This window comes from Chiloscyllium plagiosum, unplaced genomic scaffold, assembly GCF_037043375.1.
Source record: "Chiloscyllium plagiosum isolate Xiang-an unplaced genomic scaffold, Cpla_swu_hap1 HiC_scaffold_32, whole genome shotgun sequence".
In the NCBI taxonomy this organism is placed as follows: domain Eukaryota; kingdom Metazoa; phylum Chordata; class Chondrichthyes; order Orectolobiformes; family Hemiscylliidae; genus Chiloscyllium; species Chiloscyllium plagiosum.
This window is the reverse complement of record NW_028270170.1, coordinates 20,142,467-20,160,268: the sequence shown is the minus strand read 5'-3', so window position 1 is coordinate 20,160,268 and position 17,802 is coordinate 20,142,467. Positions and strand designations below refer to the sequence as shown.

The window sequence follows — 17,802 nt, the reverse complement described above, 5'->3', positions numbered from 1 at the left end:
ATGCCAATAACAGGACAACAAAAGCAAATAAATCCTATTCTTACTCTTAAGCAAGCACAAGCAATTCCTACACCATAAATCAGAGACAAGTATTATGCACATTGCCCCAGCTGAGATGAGCTAACCCAAAATTTGGTTTCAAATCTTATATCTTCATGGGCTTTATGACTCAATACAGGTTGTACTGCTATAATGCACGTTTCATCGACACAAATTGGTTATAACACATTTTGACGGATTGTGAATATTGTTTGGATAAAACAAACTTTCTATTGAACGGCTATGATTTTCTATAAGTGATCTTCTATAGCGTGAGGTTGGAGAGGAATACAACTTCTGTGCTATAGCAGAATGACCTGTATGACATTGGATACTATATTTCCAAGCTAAGCCATTGACATATCCACAAGAGCACTTTCCAGACATACAGGCTTTGAAGAGTAGATATGCAACTTAAAATATATGAGTGTGTGAGTACCAACATAGGTGTCTTTTTCTTTGATTTGACAATGTTGACAGAATACTTTCTCAATATTCCCTTTTTTTTATTTTCAGACGACTTGCCTACAGGCAAAAAAAAGCTAATTTGGAACAAGAGAAAAGCAGTAAAAGATCATCCTGTAAGGAGTCAACAAATAAACTTACTTTCATTTTGTTTCCTGCTATCTATGCTTTAATTGTCCAAGGTTTAGAGGTCCTGAAAGCAATGCTGTGCAGGACTGAAATGTTGAGGTTCCTGTTGGTCATTCCCAGTTACTGAAGCAGTTAAGTCATTGAGTATGAATCACAGAAATAATGGAGATTCCAACATGCCTCATCTGGGCAAGCTCTTCAGGTCTCATCTGTTGGGCTGTACAGACATTTGTTGTTCTATCTAAGTGTAATTGTCTTACTTCTGCAAGAATTGTATACCACAGTAATACTGATGCTGCACCTGAGACCAACTCTTGGTTGTTTACCTCAGTGTAAGGGTGAGCCTGACTATGGCAAGAAGACCATATTCAAAACATTGTCAACATTTTCATTTTAAAACAAGATACTTCAAACATTAGTTTGAATTTCTTTTTCAATGTATTAATGAAACGGTTCAAAGTTCCAAATAGCCCTTAAAGAATACAAACGCCTTTTTCAAGATTTGACTCAAAGATATTCATATAGTTGCAAGATGAACATATTCCATTTATTCATAGCAACAAAACAGTTTTTTTTTCCCACGAAGACAAGGTTAGCCTTTGTCAATATGTAATATTACAATGTTTAGACCATTACTGTCTGAAATATACTTTAAAAATGAGAAAAGATGGGATCTGGGGGTTGGAACCTAAATCATTGTGTATAACTGATTTTGCAAAAATAATGATTAAACATCTGTACAGCAGAGACAAAGACCAAAGCTCTGTAAATTTACATTTCCTAATCAGCATGTTCAGAGATGTTATTTCATACTTCTGATGTGGGTGGGATTAGAACCTTGGTTGCCTAGCTCAAAAGCAGGTACACTACCACTGTACTACAATATCACTGGAATCCAAAGTCCATGAGTTAGTTGATGCCAGTACAATGGCATCTGGGAAACACAACTGATGTCCATGCCTCTACACGATTAAGAATAAAAACAGAATAAAGCCTACCACTGCTGTTCAATTCTGCTCGTTGGCATGGATTCAGTTGTGTTGATTGTAATTATTCTTTTTGGTTAAAACTACCAGGAATAGATAACTCATGAGTGAGAACAGCACCTGTAAATCGGAATGCTGAAACATAGGCTGGGTTCCCTTTTCACAATGGGCACCCATCCCCCTACCCCAGGTTGCAGGAGAGGCACGTTTAATCAATGTGTGGACAATAAATTGCTGTGGGCTTAGGGACAATGGTGTCAGTTGATTTGATAATGAACCTAACTGGGACCTTGTTGGGTGCCATATCTTCTGCCCCTTTCACTTTATGATTTAATGCAGGGTAAGTGGTGGTGAGGTTGGTGGGAGGTTGGGCAGAGGGGTTTGCTGCCACCTGGAGACTGATATGGCACCTCTCCCACAATTGAGTGAGCTGCCATTGTTCCCTCAGTGGTTTGATGCATTAAATCCAATGCATAGAAATTTACTTCAAAAGAGCAGTTATTTGCCGTCCCACATCTCTGCTTTCAGTCAGCAAACCTGCAAGCTCTTCATATTCAAATACCTGTTCAACTCTTTTCGAACGTTTTTTGAGGAATCGGCTTCTGCCACCTTTTCAGCACAAGCAGTTCAGATTCTGACAACTCCGAGTGAAAACCGTTCTCATCTCTAAAGATTGTCAACTGGAATGGAAAAAAGGAAAACTGAAAATCATGCAAAACTAAAAATGTAAGTGAAGGTGTCAGAAATACTCAGCAGATCAGTCAACAGCTGGAAAGAGAAAAGACGGGTTATGAGCTTTGCATATGTCCTCTTCATCAGAAAAATCTGAATCCAATAAAGAGTGGATGCACAAAATTCTTATCATAGAGGTCAACTTCTGTCTCTTAGTAGGTAAAGGTTCATCCTGTTACAGCTGAAGCATTTTGTTTGAAAAGAAAGTTACAACTAGAATAAATTAGCATGTTTGAAAAGCATTGATTTTACCTTTATATTTTGTCTAACCAAATAAACCAACTTAATGTTTACTGGCAGGATAACACTCTTGAATATTTTCCTTTTCTCTTATTAATGCTACACTCAGATGACCAAAGTTGTGAGAAAGGTGGGTGCTGCGTTATCTTCTAAATTGCATGAAATTTACACAGAATTATGTGTAGCAATGTTTGTAAATCTTCAGTAATATTAATATTTTCATATATTAATGCTTTAAGTTTCTAAGTAGATCAAGAAGATTACCAATGTATTAAAGCACAAAACTTAGGGCATGATTGTAATATTTAACATTTAAACTTCATGTGCTAAAACAGAATTGCACGTAATATTAAGTAAGAGAGAAACTTTACTTCACTTTGCATTCATATGAAAGTATAAAGTGGACAGAGGTTATATAAAATTGCTTTATTTCTGACTTACAAATGTACCATTTTAAAAGGGAATAATTCCCTTTTAAAAGCATGTGTAAAGGAGTTACAGCAGCAGGGAAGCATCTTCACCCCAGCACGGGATTCCTTGTCATGAACAGATTTCTAGAGTTTCTCATGGTGGATTTTCAGGTCCTTGATCACTATAGTATCTGGATTGAGCACATTTATGTACACACTGGGTGTCTGGAATGCACTGCCAGTGGTAGTGGTGGAGGAAGCAGACATGTTAGCAACGTTTAAGGCTAAAACGTTGATAGACACATGATGGGAGCCAAACAGAAGGATAGAAACTGCACATGGGCAATAAATAGTGGGTCTTAATAAGGCTTGGTGGGCCGAAGGGCCTGTTCCTGTTGTATTGAATTATATTGTATTAATTGTGCTGAGTTCTTCACCAAGTTCATTGCAGGCCATTCCCACCCTTGACCAACTGTAGCCAGAGCATTTGCACATTCTTGGTTTGTACGTTTCAGTATTTACAGTGATCAGGGCCACAACTTTGAGACCAGGATCCTACAAGTGCTTTGCAAGGTCAATGGCATTGCCAAGAGCCACATCAGCCCCCATTATCTAGTAGGTAGTGGACAGAGCAAACAATTCAATTGTAAGCTGCATGACTGTTTGTACACTTTGCCTCCTGAGAATAAGTGCAAGTGATCCAAGTACCTTCTGGAACTGGTTTATGTTTATAATAACACCACACACATGCACAGGCTATTCACCATCTCTCCTTTGGACAAGACCCAGACCTTCCTGTGGATCTCCATGGGCTTAGCGCATCTTATGGTGGAGGTGATCAGATCAATAAGTGGATAACCGAGCATCACAGGAGGCACAAAGATAAACCTTCTGTTCGCAATAATATCAAAGAGGACTAAGAAAGAAAAAAGTAAAGTACTGAATAATTCTAAAGCTGACAGGATTGACCTTCCAAATCGTGGCAGGTTATTCCTGCGAAATCAGGGGTCAGAATAGGATACAGGATCCATGGGAACCTGAACCTCACAGAGTCAAACAGCTGTACACAAGTAGCCACATGTATGTTTTCATGGAAACCTCAGAAAATGAAGTGCAGAGGCCTGAAGCCTGAAGTCTGGTGGTGCTGGAGAACTTTAAGTGTTAGTGCATGATAGCTCAAGTGGAGGGGAATCAGAGAGTGATGGGGAATCCTGGAGTGAACAGTAACTTGTGAATCCAGTGTGGGGAGGGCCTACCTCAGCCCTAGAAAAAGGCATAAGAGGACCTGATGGGAGGCCAAAACTGAAGCAATAAGTGCCATTGATCACATGACTCCAAACGTGCTGACTGACCTACTCCAGTGTGGGTGATCCACCGTGTGACCTGGATTCCTTGGAAGGTACCTGTACAGTAAGAGGCTGAGAAGGTCTTCTTGAGAAAATGCAGGATATCATCCTAAACGTAACTATTTGCTCAGATTGTGATGCATGAAGAGAATGCTGTCACTAATGTGGACTTGAACATTCTAGCTATCTTGATGCAATTCAAACTGCTTATCATACAATAGCTTAGCAAACATTCATTAACTGTGTAATTGTCAGAATGTCAGGTTTCAAGCAAGGAAGAATGCAACAGAATCTCCAGCAGCAGGTGGCGACACTGAGAGGGTAGCTGGACCAGTCAAACAGACCCTCTCTGGAGAGAAAAAGGGTTCTCTCTGTGGGAAAAAGGGCTCTCAAGAAGGATTCCTTAACCTTTTAAATACCACAGGCTTTATTCTATGTAAATATTGTAAACACACCCTAATTAATTGATACCAGTAGAATACTGAATCCTTGCTCCATGATCTTTGAGATTTGTGTGTGTTCAAATCTCATGTTACATATGTTATTGCGAAAGCAGCAAGGTTGTTGTTTGTAGGTCAGAGCTGAATTCCTTTCAAAACTTCAACTGAACTGTTTGAGAATCTTTCCAATTGACAGCCATTATTTTAATTTTATTCTTGAGCTCAGCTGAAGAATAATTACAAGAATCGCAACAACTGCCTTTGATATTATTAAATCCATTAATCTTTCAGGAGCACTGACAATTTGCCTTTAGTATTACAGGACATGACTTACAAGTCAAAAATTATTATTAAGACTGGACTTTTGGATCAAATTCAACACTCCAGGTTTGGTATTGCAATTGAGGTCACTGATTCATGCAGAAAGAGGCAGTTGGCTGCTGTGGTCCTTTCCTTTCTTACAGATTGTATTGAAAACTTTGTTTTTGGCATCAATCCATCATTGCTCACAAAACCTGATGAGCCCGCATTTTCTTAGTATTATTTGCATTAACAGTCAAGCATGAATACATCAAATATAGCAACTGTTAAATTGTTGAGATATTTTAATACACTTTCTATAATCAAGGTTTGTGAGATCAATTATGCACAGCAAATGCAAAGTCTACTTTAATATGTGTAACTTTTCAATTTACATTGTTTCTAAGTCCCTTGGGCTAATTTTTTAGATTGAATTTGCATTTTCTTTTTTTTTGAAAGCAATGTGTTGTTATAAGAGTGAGATTCATGATGCCTGGTGCACCATGAGCCATGATGAATTTTCCTCACACAATCTTCCACTCTGCATCTCATTAATTACGCAATAGGCCTCCTTGTGGCCATCTTGGAGAATCATGCAACAGGAAAAGCAAGGGTGCTCACTGCAGCTATGATGTTACCATGTTCACTCTGTGGGTGCCATATTTATACCCCAACTCCATGGCACATCAGGCACTGCCTGCCAGGAACTGGCTTCCTTACTGTGGTGTACAGCATTTTCCCCACAGAAATGGTCTGGAACTGACTTTGTGGACTGGAATCCTCAAGGTACTGGTGAATGGGGTGGTGGATAGGAAAGCCATTCCTTTTATCTGCAGACCAGCAGAGGTGGTCATACCAACACCACCAGCCTGGTCCTAGACAACTGCCAGTCCCAGACAGCAGCTTAGTCCCAGACAGCAACCAGTCCCAGGCAGCAACCAGTCCCAGGCAGCAGCCTGAGCAGTACATTATCTGGACTTTAAAGCAATGCACGGTACTGCAGGCAGAGGTGAATAACCTTCTGTACTCCACAAGGGTAAGTGCTACTATTTTCTCTCTACTACCTCACAAACACAAGCCACGCACTTGAACACTGCATCTGTACATGTCTTTCATCATGGATTACAACTCTCACAATTGCATACAGCATGACTTGTCAATAGCTCTCACCCTCCCAAAATAGTAACCCTACTGCTCTCCGTGTTTTCTACTCACTCATTCAACTCCTCTCTTGCTCATGCATTTTCACTAATGAGTCTTCCATCTACTTTCATTATACTCAATGCCTCTCTGTCTGTCACTGAAGGACTAAATAGCTATTGGCCAAGTGCAGATTAATGGAATTAGTTCAGTTTAGTGTTTGGTGGGCGACATTGACATGATGAGCTGAAGGGCTTGCTTCTATGGTTATGACTCTATGACAATGGAAATGTTTCACAACCAGGTCAGGGGGGTGAAAACCAGTCAGAGGTAGAAACACAAGTCTCCTCCCTGCACAAGATGATAATAAACTGGCCCAGAGAAGGACAGACTTGCTTATATTGGGGATGTGGAGACCTCCATGGACAACCAACCCAGAAAGCTTAATTGTGTTGTGCTGTGCTACTCTCCCATTGCATCCAAAACTAACTCATTATTATCCTGCAAAAGCTTTTATCCCTTTTAGCACATCTAATTCCATCTCCATTCTTATGCAGGCACTAGTGGTATACATTGAAATTCGGCCGGGAAGAGGTCTGTGCTGGATCCCTCAGCTTCAGATCCAGCTCCATCTAGGGGAAGGAAGCCACAGAGGATGCAGAGGGCAAAACTCTCGCTCACACCCTCCACCAGCTCTAATCTGTCACCTCAGTGAATATTCAATCTAGATTAGCCCTGGGAGCACAATCTGGTGAGCACATCATTGATGCATCTCCATAGCTGGTTGAGAAGGAAATGTCCAGCTCTCTGTCACTCACAGGATTGTCAGAGACCAGGCACTTGCTCAGCCCCAGGCAGAGGACAATCCTCGGTCTCTGCTGTTAATGACTTTGTCAAAATGCACAGATAGGCACAGGAACAGCACATTGATTTGTCAAAGGATTTCAGTAAACTGGATCAAAGAATGTTGTAAGATAAGAATGAGTTACGCAATGGGAGAGCAGCACAGCACAACACAATGAAGTTTTCCGGGTTGTTTGTCCATGGAGGTCTCCACATCTCAAAGAATGGAGTCCACCAACATTGTCAGTACTGTTTTAATCCAGATGCATACATGTGGCTACCTCCATGAACAGGTTGGCTCCTAACATGAAGACCCCAATCCACCACATCCAGTGCCCGGGCAGATACATGGGTGATCCTGCAGGTAAAAGGACCTTGGCAAAAGCTTGCAATTCATAACTGTCCCTGAGCTACAAAGAAAAGTCCTGAAAGGCTGAAGTGCTGTGTGAGTTAGTCTGAAAGAGGCAATGGGGAAGTACTGAGGGTAGTGATTTGGTGAGGCCTACTTGCAGAGACAAAGAGTGTAAGAGGACAGTTTACATTGAGCATGCAACAGTGTTGTTGTGAACACAGAGTTGTCTGAAAGCCAAGAGAAGCAAACAATAAGCTGCTGCTGCCAGGTAACCACTGACTTTCATGTTGGCAATTAACAACATCTAGTTTCTCAGGGAAGGAGAGGAGAATTGGGATCTGGACAGAAATCATGTGAGTTTGTAATAATGAGATGCAAATATACGGAAATTAGATGGTTTTTTGCTTATTAGTGAGAAGTTGAACTTATGGCTTTAACCTAAGGGACAAATGCAGCTTTTTTTCTCAATATCCAGAAACTTTCTTTTTTCGATTTTTGCTGCATTTTTCTCATTTTTTGCCACTGCTCCCAAAATTCCATTCAATCTTATTATTATACCTTCCCCCCTTTGTTTTGTTTGTTTCTTTTCTACGGTGATTTTTTTAATTTTGTTGTGAGAATAAGGACAGTTAGCTTCCTGGTCGAACTAGAAGCCCTCGTTGAGTAAACAAATAAAGATTATTCCATTACTGCAACTAATTACAGATTACTTAGAGTCATAGAGTCATAGAGATGTACAACATAGAAACAGACCTTTCGGTCCAACCCGTCCATGCCAACCAGATATCCTAACCCAATCTAGTCCCACCTGCCAGCACCCCACCCATATCCCTCCAAACGCTTCCTATTCAAATACACGTCCAAATGCCTTTCAAATGTTGCAATTGTACCAGCCTCCACCACTTCCTCTGGCAGCTCATTCCATACACGCACCACTCTCTGTGTGAAAAAGTGCCCCATAGGTCTCTTTTATATCTTTCCCTTCTCACCCAAAACCTATGCCCTCTAGTTCTGGACTCCCTGACCCCTTGCCTATTCAGGGACTACATTGATACCCCCCATCTTTTCCTCCGCTACATTGATACCCCCCATCTTTTCCTCCGCTACATTGATAACTACACTGGCCCCACCCCCCATCTTTTCCTCCGCTACATTGATGACTGTATCGGCGCTACCTCGTGCTCCCACGAGGAGGTTGAACAGTTCATCCACTACACTAACACCTTCCACCCCGACCTCAAATTCACCTGGACAGTCTCGGACTCCTCCCTCCCCTTCCTAGACCTTTCTGTTTCTATCTCAGACGACCGAATCAACACGGACATCTACTACAAACTGACCGACTCCCACAGCTACCCGGACTACACCTCCTCCCACCCCGCCCCCTGTAAAAACGCCATCCCATTCTCCCAATTCCTTCGTCTCCGCCGCATCTGCTCCCAGGAGGACCAGTTCAAAATACGCACAACACAGACGGCCTCCTTCTTCAAGGACCGCAATTTCCCCCCCGACGTGATCGACGATGCCCTCCACCGCATCTCCTCCACTTCCCACTCCTCCGCCCTTGAGCCCCGCCCCTCCAACCGCCACCAGGACAGAACCCCACTGGTCCTCACCTACCACCCCACCAATCTCCATGTACAGCGCATCATCCGCCGTCACTTCCGCCACCTCCAAACGGACCCCACCACCAGGGATATATTTCCCTCCCCTCCTCTATCAGCTTTCCGTAGAGACCACTCCCTCCGCGACTCCCTTGTCAGATCCATACCCCCCACCAACCCAACCTCCACTCCCAGCACCTTCCCTTGCAACCGCAGGAGGTGCAACACTTGCGCCCACACCTCCCCCCTCACTTCTCTCCAAGGCCCCAAAGGAAACTTCCATATCCGCCACAGATTCACCTGCACCTCCACCCACATTATCTACTGCATCCGCTGCAGCCGGTGTGGCCTCCTCTATATTGGGGAGACAGGCCGCCTACTTGCGGAGCGATTCAGAGAGCACCTCTGGGCCACCCGGACGAACCAACCCAATCACCCTGTAGCACAGCATTTCAACTCCCCCTCCCACTCCACCGAGGATATGCAGGTCATTGGACTCATCCACCGCCAAACCACAACAACGCGACGGTCGGAGGAGGAGCGTCTTATCTTCCGACTGGGAACCCTCCAACCACAGGGGATGAACTTGGACTTCACCAGTTTCTTCATCCCCCCTCCCCCCACCTTGTCTCAGCCGAATCCCTCCAGCCCGGCACCGCCTTCCTGACCTGCAGTCTTCTTCTTGACCTCTCCGCCTCCACCCTACTCCGACCTATCACCCTCACCTTGACCTCTTTCCACCTATCACATTTCCAACGCCCCTCCTCCAAGTCCCTCCTCCCTACCTTTTATCTTCTCCTGCTGAACACTCTCTGCTCATTCCTGAAGAAGGGCCTGTGCCCGAAACGTCGAATCTTCTGTTCCCTAGATGCTGCCTGACCTGCTGTGCTGTTCCAGCAATAAAGTTTCACCCTTGCCTATTCACCCTATCCATGCCAGTCATAATTTTGTAAACCTCTATAAGGTCACCTCTCAACCTCCGACGCTCCAGGGAAAACAGCCCCAGCCTGTTCAGCCTCTCCCTAGAATTCAAATCCTCCAACCCTGGCAACATCCTTGTAAATCTTTTCTGAACCCTTTCAAGTTTCACAACATCTTTCCGATAGAAAGGAGACCAGAATTGCACGCAATATTCCAACAGTGGCCTAACCAATGTCCTGTACAGCCGCAACATGACCTCTCAACTCCTGTACTCAATACTCTGACCAATACAGGAAAGCATACCAAACGCCTTCTTCACTATCCTATCTACCTGCGACTCCACTTTCAAGGAGCTTTGAACCAGCACTCCAAGGTCTCTTTGTTCAGCAACACTCCCTAGGACCTTACCATTAAGTGCATAAGTTCTACTAAGATTTGCTTACCCAAAATGCAGCACCTCACATTTATCTGAATTAAACTCCATCTGCCACTTCTCAGCCCATTGGCCCATCCTGGTCCAGATCCTTTTCACTATCCACTACACCTCCAATTTTGCAAACTTACTAACTGTACCTCTTACGATCGCATCCAAATCATTTATGTAAATGACAAAAAAGTAGAGGACCCAGCACCGATCCTTGTGGCACTCCACTGGTCACAGGCCTCCAGTCTGAAAAACAACCCTTCACCACCACCCTCTTGTCCTCTACCTTTGAGCCAGTTCTGTATCCAAATGATTAGTTCTCCCTGTATTCCAAGAGGTCTAACCTTGCTAATCAGTCTCCCATCGGTAACCTTGTCGAACGCCTTACTGAAGTCCATACAGATCACATCTACCGCCTCTGCCCTCATCAATCCTCTTTGTTACTTCCTTAAAAAACTTAATCAAGTTTGTGAGACTTGAACTTGAGTTGTGCCATGAAAGAGACATTTTGGAGCACACTAATTTCAGGTCTCTTTGGAATTGCTTCTTTGTCTTTGCCCAAGTGCCCATCACATTGAGCGGTACTTCCGGCACTCAATTAGGTATTGACACTTTTAGACCAATATGTAACAGATTTCCTCTTCAGCATCACAGCATGCCCCTACCCTCAACTGCCCAACCTCCAGTCTATTCCCATATGATCCTTGTCATGTCTCCATTCACCTCAGTGGCTCAGTTGTTCTGTCTTGCCCTTCTCTCTATCTACCAATCTTCCACCTAAAATCCTGGACCTAATCTTATTGATCAAAGACATTGAGAGTTCTGATGGGTGGTTTATAGAATCATAATACTTTACAGCATAGAAGGCTACTCAACTTAGTCTCTGTACTAGTTCTTTAATAGTGTTATCTAGTTTTTGATCCATTGCTCCTGTTTCCCCCTCTGACTACAATATATTTTCAGGGCGGCACAGTGGCTCAGTGGTTAGCACTGCTGCTCCACAGCACCAGTGACCCAGGTTCAAGTCCCACCTTGGGCAACTGTCTGAGTGGAGTTTGCATATTCTCCCTGTGTCTGTTTGGGTTTTCTCTGCGTACTTTGGTTTTCTCCTGCAGGTCAGGTGAATTGTCCATGCTAAATTGCTCATAGTGTTAGGTGTATTAGTCAGGGGTAAATATGGGAATGGGTCTGGGTGGGTTACTCGTCAGAGGGTTAGTGTGGACTTATTGGGCGAATGGCCTGTTTACACACTGTAGAAACTCTAATCCTCTTCCTCTGTTTATTCAATTCTCTGAGTGTTGGTCTTGCCTCAACCACCCTTTCAGGCAGCATTTTCCTAACAAACACAACCCATTAAGTGACATAAAGGAGCATTAATGTAAAAAAAATGTTTATTAATTGGGAAATATAATTTCTGCACTAATCTGAAAAGATTTCTGCCTAACTTTTCATAAATTTGAATTGTGACAAATTCTCTATAACTCTATGACTTTATAATTGTTTTCAAAAATGAACCTACATTCATTAACTGTAATGCAAAATGTTAAAGATTCAACATTAGAAGTCTCAATACTAACTTGGTAACAACTATCTACTGATAAAGTAGATAATGAAAAGATCAACCAATTCAACCACAAGTCCAGCCTTATTGTTGCTCTCTCTATAAAGTTACAAAAAGATACTTTGAGCATTCTAAATTAGGGCAAGACCAATTTTGATGGTCTTAGGCAGGAACTTTCAAAGATTGAGTGGGGAAAACTGTTTGCAGGCAACAGGATGTCTGGTAAGTGGGAGGCTTTCAAAAGTGAATTAATGAGGGTTCAGGGCTAGTATGTTCCTGATAGAAGGGTAAATGTGACAGGAGGAGGGAACGTGGGTGACGAGAGTTATTGAGGCCTTGATCACAAAAGAGGAGGAGGCATATGACATGTATAGGCAGCTGGGATCAAGTGAATTTCTTGACTATAGAGGGTGTCAGAGTACACTTCAGCAAGAAATCAGGAGGTTTTTTTTAGATTAGATTAGATTATTTATAGTGTGGAAACAGGCCCTTCGGCCCAACAAGTCCACACCGACCCTCCGAAGAGCAACCCACCTAGACCCATTCCTCTACATTTACCTCTTCACCTAACACTACGAGCAATTTTGCATGGCCAATTCACCTAACCTGCACATCTTTGGACTGTGGGAGAAAACCGGAGCATCCAGAGGAAACCCACGCAGACACAGGGAGAATGTGCAAACTCCACACGGACAGTTGCCTGAGGCAGGAACTGAACCCGGATCTCTGGTGCTGTGAGGCAGCAGTGCTAACCACTGTGCCACCGTGCCGCCAAAAGAAGGGGGACACGAGACGGCTTTGCCAAATAAGGTAAGGAGTAACTGGGGAGAGAGGAGGGCCTCTTTAAAATCAACAAGATTGTCTCTGTGCGGAGTCACAAGAGATGAGTGAGATCCTACATGAATATCACATGTCAATATTTACTTCGTGAAAGGTGTGGATGCTAGGCAACTTGGGGAAATAAATAATGATGTCTTGAAAAGAGTCCACATTACAGAAACAGAGGTGCTGGAAGTCTTAAATGCATTAAGGTAGATAAATCACCAGGACCTGATAAGGTATATTCAAGGACTTTGTGAAAAGCAAGGGAGGAAATTGTGGAGCCCCTAGTGGAGTTATGTGTACCACCAACAGTCATGGGTGAAGTGCCCGAAGATTGGAGGGTGCCTAATGTTGTATCATGTTTAAGAAAGGCTGCTAGGAACTACAGACCAGTGACCCTAACATCTGTGGTGGGTAAATTGTTAACAGGGATTCTGAGAGACAGGATCTACAAGTATTTGGAGAGGCAAGGACTTTGTTAGGATAGCTAGCATGGCTTTGTGCATGGGAAATAGTGTCTCACAAATTAGATTCAGTTTTTTGAAGGGATAACCAAGAACATAGATGAGGGCAGTGCGGTAGACATTACCTAAATAGACTATAGCAAGGCGTTTGAAAAGGTACAGGTAGACAATCCTTTATCCGAAATCCCAAAATCCAAAAAGCTCCAAAGTCCGAAGGTCTTTTTATGAAGATTTTTTTCTTATTAACAAGGTTGTTTGGCATGTAAACAGTTAACCCAACTCCATACCCGCTCGATACATGTCACTCAGATGCAACGTGGTTGGGGTGGGGGAGGCATGGCCCAACACTGGCAGGCCTCAATTATGTTTCAGGGCCCGTTTTACTCACAGTATGTCTGGTCTTCAGTAAGATTTTTTTAAATTTCACCATCAAACTGTCACTTATTCTAAAATTCAAAACTTTCTGAATTCTGAAAACCAGCTGGTCCTGAGCATTTCCGATTGTGCACCTGTACCACATGGAGGGTTGTTGAGTAAGGTGAAATCTCATGGATCCAGGGAGAGCTGGCCAATTGAATACAAAATTGGCTTAAAGGTAGAAGACGTAGGGTGGTGCTAGAGGGTTGGGAAGCCTGTGACCACTGGTGTGCCACAGGGATTGGTGCTAGGTACACTGTTATTCATCATTTACGTAAGTGATTTGGATGAGAATTTAGGAGGTATGGTTAGTAAGTTTGCAGTTGACATCAAAATAGGTGGTATAGTGGACTGTGAAGACAGTTATCTGGGAATACAGCAAGATCTTGATCAACTGGGCCAGTGGGCTGAAGAATAGCAGATGGAGTTTAATTTAGGTAAATGAAAAGTGCTGCATTTTGGTAGAATAAACCAGAGCAGGACTTACACACTCAGTAAGTGGAGTAGAGCCCTGGGGAGTGTTATAGAACAAAAAGACCTCAGGGTACAAGTTCATAACTCCTTGAAAGTGGAGCCACAGGTAGACAGGACGGTGAAGAAGGCTTTCAGCATGCTTGCTTTCATCAGTCAGAGCATTGAGTTTGGGAGTTAAGATGTCTTGTTGCAGCCGTACAAGATGTTGGTAAGGCCACATATAGAACTCTGCGCGTGTAAGGCCTCATGTGGAATTCTGGTCACTCTACTATAGAAAGGATATTATTAAACTAGAAAGAGGGCTGAAAAAGATTTCTTAGGATACTACCTGGACTTGAAGGTTTGAGTTACAAAGAGAGGCTGGATAGGCTAGGATTTCTTTTTCCCTGGAGCATAGGAGACTGAGAGGTGATGTTAAAGAGGTCGATAAAATCATGAGAGGCATAGATACAACAGATAGCAACAGCTTTTATCCCATGGTAGGGAAGTCTAAAACTAGAGTGCATAGGTTTAAGGTGAGAGGGGAAAAATGCAAAAGGGTTCAGAAGAACAAAGTTTTTCACACAGAGGGTGGTGAGTGTCTGGAACAGGCTGCCAGAGGCAGTAGTGGAGGTGAGTACAATTTAAGAAATTTTTGGTCAGATACATGGACAGGATAGGAGTGGATGGATATAGATCAAATGCAGGCAAATGGGACTAGATTACTTGTGAAAACTGTCTACCCTCCTCACCCACTCCAACCCCTCACCCTCACGATGCACAGCCCTCCACTCCCTCTGCTCCAAACCCAACCTCACCATCGAATCCATGGACAAGGAGGGTGCATTGGTAGTTTGGCGCATTGACCTCTACTCCACTGAAGCCAGGCACCAACTTGAAGACACCTCCTCCTACGTCCCCCCCGACCATGACCTCACCTCCCATCACCAAACCATCATCTCCCAGACCATACACAACCTCATCACCTCAGAAGATCTCCCACCCAAAACTTTCAAATTCATAGTTAGAGAACCCTGTACCGCCCGTTTCTACCTCCTCCACAAGATCCACTAGCGTGACCACCCCGGCCAACCCATCATCTCAGCCTGCTCTTGTCCCACCAAATTCGTCTCCACATGACTCGATACTGTCCTATCTCCCCAGTCCAGGAACTCCCCACATATATTCAGGTCACTACCCATACCCTCCACCTCCCCCAAGACTTCAGTTTCCCTGGCCCCCCGACGCCTCATCTTCACCATGGATATCCAGTCCCTATACACCTCCATCGACCATGACCAGGGCCTCCAAGACCTCCGTTTCTTCCTCTCCCGATGTCCCCGCCAGTACCCTTCCACTGACACTCTAATTTGTTTGGCTGAACTGGTCCTCACCCTCAACAATTTCTCCTTTGTATCCTCCCACTTCCTCCAGACGAAAGGGGTAGCCATGCTCACCCACACGGGCCCCAGCCATTCCTGTCTCTTTGTCGGCTACGTGGAACTGTCTATCTTCCGCAGTTATTTTCGCCACCTACAAACAGACCCCACCACACAATAATGTGGATTTCACCAGTTTCCTCATTTCCCTTTCCCCCAACCTTATCCCAGTTCCAAACATCCAGCTCAGAACCGCCTTCATGACCTGTCCTACCTGTCCATCTTCTTTACCACTTATCCGCTCCAACTTATCATCATTGCCCCCAACTCCGTCCACCTACTGCACTTTCAGCTACCTTCCCCCAGACTCACAACACTCTCATTTATCTCTCCACCTCCAAGGCTCCCAGCCTCATTGCTGATGAAGGGCTTTTGCCCAAAGTGTTGATTCTCCTGCTCCTCGGATGCTGCCTGACCTGTTGTGCTTTTCTAGCACCACACTCTCGACTCTTAATCTCCAGCAGCTGCAGTCCTCACTTGCGCCTAATTGTGAAAACTGGTTGGCATGGACAAGGGCCTGTTTCCATGACATAAATCTGTCTGACTTTAGGTCTCTAAATTACTCAAGGATTTATTATTCAGGTCAAGCTGGACAATTCCAGGAAATGTGTTGTGACTTAATCACCCTGCAATGTTTCCTATTTCCCACCTTGGCATGTGACTGCTTTGTAATTGCTATTGATTTACTGTTGTCAAACACAAATAGATTTTCCTGACAAAACATTTCTGCTTTCTGACCTTGATTATTTCTTCTCTTTCTATTTACTGCTTCCCTGTCTTTTCAGATGACTGTGATTGTGATGGGTATTTGAATGGGCTGTACATAGGTGAGAATCTAGATTCTGCTAATCCATCTCATGCATCTTTTAAAGTTAAAATCAAGCCCACTGATTTGTGATTTTTCTAGGAAACCCATAACATTCAATCCCATAATGCCAGCAAACAGCTCAGAATCAGAAAACAAATCCCAATTTGATCCTCCAGTAGTAATGAATAATTGTATAAACCAATCGCTCAATTACAACTTAACAAAATCTTTGACTGTGATAAAACTAATAACATGAGACAAGTTGGAGAATCTGAAATAATCAAACAGAATTTGACCTCTTCAACAATCATGCAACAGAGGTCCTAGTTATCTATGCTTTTCAAGGCTTCTGACAATAATTTCCTATTCAAAAATATAATTTCATTAGAACCTTAGTATTTTGCCATTTTTTATCTTTTTTCCCCAAAAAAAGTGTGAATTAAGATTGGTTTCTTTTCTAACTCTTTATTCAGAGCTGTTGCTAAACAATTACATAGTTACTAGCTTTGTACTTCCATCTAAACCACTACCTGGGTCAATTACTATCAAACTGTACCAACATTTCTTGCTTTCTCTTCTCTTGTTTCTCTCCTTTAAGCCCCTCTCTTTCAAGTCACTCTAAAGATTAAAATTCCATTGTGCCAATTGCTTCCACTGCCTTCCTCAAATAGGTTCAGGTTGCAGCTTACAGAGTGGTGCCTAGATTTTCTGATCATTGTTATTTTAATGCTGACATTAAATGATTTATTTCAAAATGATTACCATCAATTGGAAAACTTAGGTTTGAATCAAAGGGTGTCACTGGGTAGGTTATCACTGCTGAGATCAATACTGCCCACACAGGTTCATGTTTCCAGAAGAGTTTCCTTGATAGTGATTAGAAGGTAACTATTCACATCCTTGACCTCTGAAACAGTGCACTGAAAAATGAATATATATCTGGGTTTCCATTTGCATGCAAAACTGGCTTCAAAGTCACTTTGGAACATTTTTTTTTGGAATACACTGAAGACTACTGACAAATGTAAAGATTTCTTAGAAGAATACCCAAAGGCAAAATAGGCAGGTTGCTCTAGGAAAAGGCCCACACATCGTTCATAACGCATGAGGATGAACACATCCATGCATTTTGTCTTACAGTCAGTATACCTCTAAGAAACATAGCCATGAAATCACACCATGTGACATGAGTACATTAACATCTTGCATTTCATCTTACCTTGGATCATTTGACGCATGACACTCTATGGGAAACATGCTCCTCCGTTGTAGCATAAGGGTTTAATATTAACCCAGACACCTATATGCCTAGGGCATGTAATGTCTGTACATATTAGTTATTTGTAATAAATGTCTGTTGGATTCTTCAATACCATAGTATCTACTCCCAGTTTCTTGTATTATGGAGCAAATGGATTAATGGAGGTAAAGCAAGGAATTGTAACTTCAAGCAGGTTTCTAACAAGT

The 17,802-nt window shown here is 43.0% G+C and overlaps 1 protein-coding gene across 3 annotated transcripts in view; it reads left to right on the top strand.

The window, feature by feature from the left end:
* Positions 1 to 17,802, top strand: part of mpp3a (MAGUK p55 scaffold protein 3a) — an 85,046-nt gene that overhangs the window by 54,991 nt on the left and 12,253 nt on the right. For 2 of the 3 annotated variants that reach the window (XM_087977849.1, XM_043675046.2), the window contains 3 exons: positions 556 to 620; positions 2,701 to 2,721; positions 16,313 to 16,354. In XM_087977849.1, coding sequence (XP_087833975.1) covers positions 556 to 620; positions 2,701 to 2,721; positions 16,313 to 16,354 — 128 coding nt within the window. The remainder of the gene's footprint in view (positions 1 to 555; positions 621 to 2,700; positions 2,722 to 16,312; positions 16,355 to 17,802) is intronic. The other variant, XM_043675047.2, reaches the window with a different exon arrangement.